Source organism: Durio zibethinus, chromosome 7 (assembly GCF_047325235.1).
Source record: "Durio zibethinus cultivar Kanyao isolate XHJ-2024 chromosome 7, ASM4732523v1, whole genome shotgun sequence".
NCBI lineage: Eukaryota > Viridiplantae > Streptophyta > Magnoliopsida > Malvales > Malvaceae > Durio > Durio zibethinus.
The window spans coordinates 22,939,126-22,946,565 of NC_143168.1; the positions used below are offsets into that span (position 1 = coordinate 22,939,126).

General features: G+C 36.3%; 1 protein-coding gene across 2 annotated transcripts; it reads right to left on the reverse strand.

Moving 5' to 3' along the window:
- On the reverse strand, nucleotides 1-6,761 carry LOC111277055 (uncharacterized). 2 transcript variants are annotated; one of them, XR_002688647.2, is made up of 5 exons: nucleotides 3,577-6,750; nucleotides 3,065-3,240; nucleotides 2,644-2,977; nucleotides 1,243-1,598; nucleotides 1-516 (listed from the first exon to the last, which is right to left on the reverse strand). XR_002688647.2 is itself a non-coding variant. In XM_022863192.2 (4 exons), exons 1-4 carry the CDS (start codon nucleotides 6,524-6,526, stop codon nucleotides 152-154), a joined length of 3,825 nt encoding a protein of 1,274 aa, XP_022718927.2. In that variant the 5' UTR covers nucleotides 6,527-6,761; the 3' UTR covers nucleotides 1-151. The 2 variants fall into 2 exon arrangements, 1 of the variants encoding a protein (XP_022718927.2); XM_022863192.2 differs by lacking the exon at nucleotides 1,243-1,598 and having other exon boundaries at nucleotides 3,577-6,761.
- Between the last annotated feature and the right edge of the window lie 679 nt (nucleotides 6,762-7,440).

The window sequence follows — 7,440 nt, forward strand, 5'->3', positions numbered from 1 at the left end:
TGCTGAAAAAGCTGAATTCAATTTAATTGAAAAGCAATACTACTCAAATATCTTTTCTTTCAATTACTTGGTAAACAAATTGAATTAAGGTCGTCAATTAGAGCCACTAAAAGGCTTTGGCTAGGTTGGTCTACTGCATTCTCTGGGCTAACTACCTACTGTGATCACCAGGTCTAGCAAGAGCATCCCAAGAAAAATAATCTGCAACACTCTTCCGATTGGGGTTTGTACGGGAATGTGTAAGTGGAAAGCCGGCCAAATTATGATTCATTTGAGATGTAGGCGTCCGAGGGCGCTTACTTCCATTCTCCTCCTGTGGTTCAGGTGTGCGTATGGTAGCAGGGGATGTTATGGCAGGGGCTGCTGGGGCAGGGAAAAGTGGGGAAGAAACAGCGGAGGCACTGGTGGTGGCATCACATTTTTTCTCACTGTCTTGCTGTTGCGACTGTTTGGCATTTGATTCATCCGTCTGCACTCCAAGGGAATTGGATGGCAATTTAGAATTAATCTTGTACTCTGCAACGTATAACACAAAATTTAAGTTCCAGCAAATTGCTGCAAAGGAGGTTAATGAGGGAAAAACCTCGATACCAACTCAGATTAACAGTGTAGGGTAGGAAGAACTAGTTTTATACAACTGTAACAAACATTTAACAATATAAAGATGCAACTATGTAATATCATAAGTTGTTATTACCAGAGAAAACCTGCTTGCCATGGAAGCAACAAGGATTCCAGGGACAGTTTTTTCACTAAACACTTTAAAAAGATAAACCTCAATTTTATTCCCCCCCACTCTCCCCACTGGGAATAGCCATGATCTTTCATTACTTTCCGAAAAAAAATAATAAGGAAATAAAAGGAGACTTTGCAACTCAAAATAGTAAATTATAACCAAAAAGCTTCGTGGCAGGTTCACTTTCAGTCTAGAAAAAGCAAATGTCCTTCCTACACCTTGAAAATAAAAATTTATAAACTCTAAAACTCTTTGCCTGATTTAGTACAACCATCCAGAATTATCATAACAAACTAAAAAGTCATCATTATCTCAATCTCTGAGTTTCCTTAACTTACATATCCAGAAAGAAGTAATCAAATGAAAACTATTACCTTTTTTATTCATGTAAAAGCTGGATGTATATTCACTTCTTTTGTCAATTGAAAATACAACTCATAAAAATGAAGAAACCTGTCAAGTCAGGTGAACCTCGTTTCCTAAACTTTTACCTTTAAGGCACTCACCTAGTTACATGTGTCACGGGCCAAGACTCGACCTCCAAGCTCATGCGGCTCCAAAATCTAGGCATGGACTCATCCAACGTCTCAGATCAATCTAATTATCACAGTTCATACCCTTGTGAGGTATTGTCCACTTTGACCCTCCTTGGCATCACGGTTTTGTCCCACAAAAAGTGTCTCACAAGGAGAAAATAGTGTGAACCCTTATATCCCATAACCAACTCTAGCACACAGCCAAGGCCCACCGTTCTCGGTGCGACATCATTAGTACCCTCAGAGCTGGCTCTAATACCACTTTGTCACAGGCTAAGACTCAACCTCCAGGCTCGTGTGGCTCCAAGACCCAAGCATGAACTCATCTGGCATTTCAAATCAGTTTAATTATTACGATTCACACCCTTGAGAGATATTGTTTACTTTGGCTCCCCTACCCTTAGGCTCACAATTTTGTTTCACAAAAGACGCCTCACAAGGAAAAGGTGATGTGAACCCTTATATTCCATGACCAACACTAGCATACAGCCGATATGAGATTCATGGTTGCTCTCAAGGACCGTGACACATGCACCTTAGTAAATGTGCTCACTAGATGGGTGTAACGCACTTTTGCTGAATTGTACTGTACCTTAGAGCCTAGGAGCATGCCTTAACTAATGTAACTTTGGGGTAGTTATGATCTAAAGGAAGTAATGGCTATGAAAACGAAAATAAGAGATCTCAATAGGTAAGAGAGATTCATATTTAAAGAAAAAGAAAAGGCAAGAGAAAACTGATGGCAACATAATTTGTCATTAACTGTTTTAAGTAACTAAACAACGAACAAAAACACAAGTGATACTACTTCAAAAAATTCTTTAATTACTAGTACAGAAGTAACTATATCATGAAGCTCATTTAAGAAAGAGCACACCTTCCTCCACTCAATAGCAACTAACAAGACTTCAAACAAGAAAGTTGAAAATAGAACGAAGTGTAAGGATTAGGAACAATCATCAAGGACACAAGACTAACATAGTTCGCTGAAATAAATAAGCCTTGATGTCAAAATGTGCCCTTGTTTTGCTGAAATCAGTATGTTTGCTAATGAATCTAACCACTATTTGCCCAAAAAAAAAAAAAAATCTAACCACTATCACTAAACTTGGGATTAGTATCTGTTCCTCAAGAGTGAAGGCGAAAAAATGGATGAAATTAAGGACTTCGTGAACAATAATCAACAAATACCATAAACATAGTGTAAGTATAGTCATTTGTTGGCATAAACTACAACCACTAATAGCACCACAAATAGAAATACTTACACATGAATGTAGTTATCTAGTCCTTAAATCAACAAATGACAAGGACTAGGTAGGAACCTATGAAAAAACAGAGTGAGCGTCTAACATTCTCAAGAATGCTTACCTTGTTTTGACCCTTTCAGATGCTTAGAAGGTATTTTCATTGAGGAAACAGTGGTTGCACCAAGAGAGGCATCTCCAGCAATTTCTTTGCCTATGGATTCTCGTGATCGCTTAATACTGACCTGTTTTTGTGATGGGATCTCACGAGCAGTGCAAAGGGCAGAATTAGCATTTGAGGAGGTAAGACTTCTGCTTGCATTTACTTTTTCAAGAGAGGCAATTAAATTATTAAGGTTCTTAAGGTTCTGAGGTAGGTATACGGATTGAAGCTTATGATCTTCAATGCATTTGACAACAGCCCTCAGATCAGCTATTCTTTTGGTGTTTGCCTCCTTCTGTTGGTTAATTTTACACATGTCAGATGGCTTAATGTTAAATGAGCTAGTAGGCATTTAAATAGAAAGATAACAAGGCAGACACACCTGTGCTTCAGGGGTTCTTTTTCCCTTTTTGAAAATTCTTCTAGCTTCAGCCTTAGAATGATTCAAGTAATCTTTCAATACAGGTACAGGTGGGAACTCGTTAACCTGTTCCAATGCATAAATAAATCTAATTGCCTCCATATGCTGTTTCCTTTCAACAAGTTTTCTTATGAAACCTGTCATAAAAGTAATTGAAGTTACAAATCCATCAGACCTCCCCATATAAACAAGCAATATAACTACAGCTAAAGTTCACTTCAGGATCAAGGCCTCAGATTTATTGAGAATGTACCAAAAGACTGATCATTATTTTTCATTTTATTCTACCGATTAAACTCTTCTATGTATCTTTTGTTCTGATTTCAAGCATAACATCAGCAATGGACCACCATAATAAAGTTGTAATACTCAAATGGAGGTCAAGCAAATACATGCTGATTATAAAAGAAGAGAACATGTACTATTAGATATACTTGTAGATAAGAGAAGCCAAAGGGTTTTATAGACTTTACCAGTGACCTTATCTCCCAAACCAAGAACCTTGAATAATTCAGGAGTTTGAATATGTTGAGCAACAAACACCAAAAAATTGACAAGCTCATCAGCATCAAAAGCTTCTGCCAATCTGAAAGAGGCTAAAAGCTGCAGGAATCCCAAAACCTCCAATGTATGGCCAGGTTCTACCCTCATTTTTGTTATCCAATCAAAGGCAAGCTTCATAGCTTCTTTTCTAACGTGAGGTTTAACTTCAGGTGAAAGTTTCATCAATTGCTGTAACAGGAGAATGCAACTTCTTTTGACAGCATCCCCTTCAAACTCTCTGTCTCCCTTACTAAAATGTGGAGGGTAAAACCCCTCCATTGCATCCAAGACAAGCTTTGCAGGGTCTGACGAAAGTTTAAGAGCCATAGCAACTTCAGTACCTATTGAACCATGCTCTTTCCAGCGCTCATTTAGGAACATCTGCAAATCCTTTCCATCCATATTTACGCAAAACTGAAGATGCGCTGGTGAAGAATGATCTATGGAAAATTTAACCGGGAAACTATCTGCTGGTTCGGTTTCCACTTGAGGATGCAGAGCAGAAGTAAGCCTCCTCCTCGTTTCAAGTTCTTTAGACCATTCTTCAAGTTTCTTCTCCTTCAATTCAAGATCTATGAACCGCTGCTCACACTTTTTAACATTGAACTCAAGATCTTTGGACTGTTGCTCATACTTTCTCCTATGTTCTGCAGATAATTCTTCAATCTCCCTTTCTCTTAGTTTGACTTTTCTCAAACATTCATCATAGTTCTTCTCTTTTGCTTCAAGCTCTTGATAACGTTGATCAAGACATTTTTCTTTCAACTTAAAATCTTTCGAACACTGCTCAAAATGCCTCTCTTTCAACTCAAGCCGCTGCCCTTTGGTTTCAAGCTCTTCAAATTGATCTTTAACCGATTTCTCCTTAAGCTTCAGCTCCGTGAATCTCTGATCATATTGCTTAACTTTGAATTCAAGATCTTTGCACTGTAATTTATATGTTCTCCTGAGTTGCTCAGATGATTCTTCTATTTGCTTCTCTTTCAATTTGATTTCTCTCAAGCATTTATCATAATGCTTCTCTTTTGCTTCAAGCTCTTGATAACGTTGCTCAATACATTTTTCTTTCAACTCAAAATGCCTCTCTTTCAACCCAAGCCGCTCCCCTTTGGTTTCAAGCTCTTCAAACTGGTCTTTAGCCAATTTCTCCTTAAGCTTCAGCTCCGTGAATCTCTGATCGTATTGCTTAATTTTGAATTCAAGATCTTTGAACTGTAATTCATATTTTCTCCTCAGTTGCTCAGTTGATTCTTCTATTTGCTTCTCTTTCAATCTGATTTCTCTCAAGCATTCTTCATAATGCTTCTGTTTTGCTTGAAGATCTTGTTGACTCTTTTCAAGAGACCTCTCTTTCATCTTAAAATCTCTAGAACACTGCTCAAAATGATTCTTTTTTAATTCAAATTGCTCTTCTTTCTCCTTAAGCTCGTCAAACTGATTTTTTATCAATTTCTCCTTTAACTTAAGCTCTCTAAATGTCCCCTCACATTGCTTAGATTTTGATTCAAGATCTTGAAGACCATTCTGAAGACAACTCTCTGACAACTCAACATCTCTACAACGTTGTCCAAAATCCTTCTCTTTCAGCCCAAATTCCTCCTCTTTCCTTTTAACCTCCTCCAACTGCTTTTGCAACCACTTCTCTGTCACTTTAGCCTTCTTGTATTCCTCCTCGTATTGTTTTACATTAGATTCATGCTCTTTACGTCGTTCTTCAAAAGCCTTTTCTTCCAACTCAAACTCCATACAACGCTTCCCAAAACTCTTCTCTTTTAACCCAAATTGCTCCTGTTTCAACTCAAACTCTCTACAACACTTCTCAAAATGCCTCTTTTTCCATCCAAATTCCTCCTCATTCCTTTTAGCAACTTCCAACTGATCTTTCACCAATTTCTCCATGACTTCAACCTCTTGATACTTCTGCAGACACTGCTTTTCATTGAATTCAAGTTCTTTACAACGTTCTTCAAGACCCTTTCCTTCCAACTCAAAACTCTTCTCTATCAACCTAAACTGCTCCTCTTTCAACTCATGCTCTCTCAAACATTTCTCCAAATCCTTCTCTTTCAGACCAACTTCCTCCTCTTTCCTTTTAGTAACTTCCAACTGCTCTTTCACCAATTTCTCCATGACTTCAAGCTCTTTATACTTCTGCACACACTGCTTTTCATTGAATTCAAGTTCTTTACAACGTTCTTCAAGACCCTTTCCTTCCAACTCAAAACTCTTCTCTTTCAACTCATGTTCCCTCAAACACTTCTCCAAATCCTTCTCTTTCAACCCAACTTCCTCCAACTTATCTTTTACCAATTTCTCCATCAACTTAACCTCCTTACATTGCTGCTCACATTGCCTAAACTGCTGCTCACATTGTTTTACATTAAATTCAAGATCATTACGGCGCCGTTCAAGCTGCATCTTCTCCAGTTCTAAATCTCTACAACGCTTCTCAAAACTCTTCTCCTTCAACCCAAATTCCTCTTCTTTCAATTTAAGCACTTCGACTTGCTTCTTCTTTAACTCAATTTCTCTTAACTTTTCTTCGTAACACTTCTTTCCCAACTCCAAATCCCTAAATTGCCTCCCTAATTCCTCCTCTTTAATCCTAAGCTCTTCAAACTGATCTTTAACCAATTTCTCTCTTCTTTCAATCTCCTTTTCGAGCTTGATAGCACGTTCTTTCAACTCTTCTTCTCTCAAGTTTACTTCTTTGAATCGTTCTTCAACTGAATTCTGAGCGGAATCTAAAACGTTTTCCATATCTTTCCATTGAAGATTCAGTAAAAGAACCGAAGAAGCGCGCTCTTGAATCTCATCCAAAGTTCTTCGCAAATTGATTTTGCTTAATTCCATGAGTTCCAAATCAGTTGACTTCCTCATCACGCAACTCAAACCAAACTCCCACACCTTAAACCCTATATACACAACCCTAACCTTACAAAGAGAAAATAAATATAAAAAAAAAAGAGAGAGAGAAAAATGAAAATTCTTTCCTTGTTTTTTTTTTTTTTTTTAGAGAGAGAAATAGATTTAAAATTTTTGGAGGAGATGATCAAACTTGAGTCAAAATCAATAGGGTAAACTTGAGAGTGTCGGCGATGAAGAAACTGTTTGCAAAAAGTAATTATCCAATATACGAGTTCTAATTATCCAAAAAAAAAAAAAAAAGGAACAAAGAGATAGAGTGGGCTGGGCTCTTACGAAAGTTTAGGCCATCTAAGCCCATCAATGGCTTTTTTTTTTCCTTAAGTAGAAGACATTTTTTTTATTATTATTATTTTGAAAAAAATTTACCCACTATTTAAAGGTTTTTATTATTTTATTCAAATGTTAATAATGCAATTATAATTAATTCAACAATTGAAATTTAATGATTTTAAATTATCATAAAAAGTAATTAAAAATATAACTAAATTAAATATATATTAATTATAAATTTAATTAAAAATATATTTATCATCTTTAGACACAATAACAAAAATTTTCGCCCTTTTTTTTTTTTTTTTCTTTTGTGTCTATTGTAATTTTGATTGGATTAGATGTCAAGGATGAAGTTAGGAATTTAGTAAAGGGGTAGAAGAATAATTTCATTAGAGAAAAGGGCTAAGGTAACAAAATGCTGAGTGCTGCTAAATGCATTTAAGCTTTTTCTGTTCATACCGCACTTTCTTATTTTTTATTTTTTGTAAGTAAAGCTATTTAATTACTTTTTACTTAATACACGTCATATTTAAAATATAAATTTATAAAAAAATTCAAACATTTCATCTCCCTTTCTCTTAGACTTTATCTCT

Bases quoted from the DNA above. Each gene is read 5' to 3' on its own strand.
- LOC111277055 (XM_022863192.2), bottom strand. From the start codon at position 6,526: ATGAGGAAGTCAACTGATTTGGAACTCATGGAATTAAGCAAAATCAAT. The intron at 2,978-3,064 runs GTGTGTCTGCCT...ATTAACCAACAG, and splicing joins AAAGAACCCCTGAAGCACAG to AAGGAGGCAAACACCAAAAG. The intron at 517-2,643 runs GTAAGCATTCTT...TATACGTTGCAG, and splicing joins TCTGAAAGGGTCAAAACAAG to AGTACAAGATTAATTCTAAA.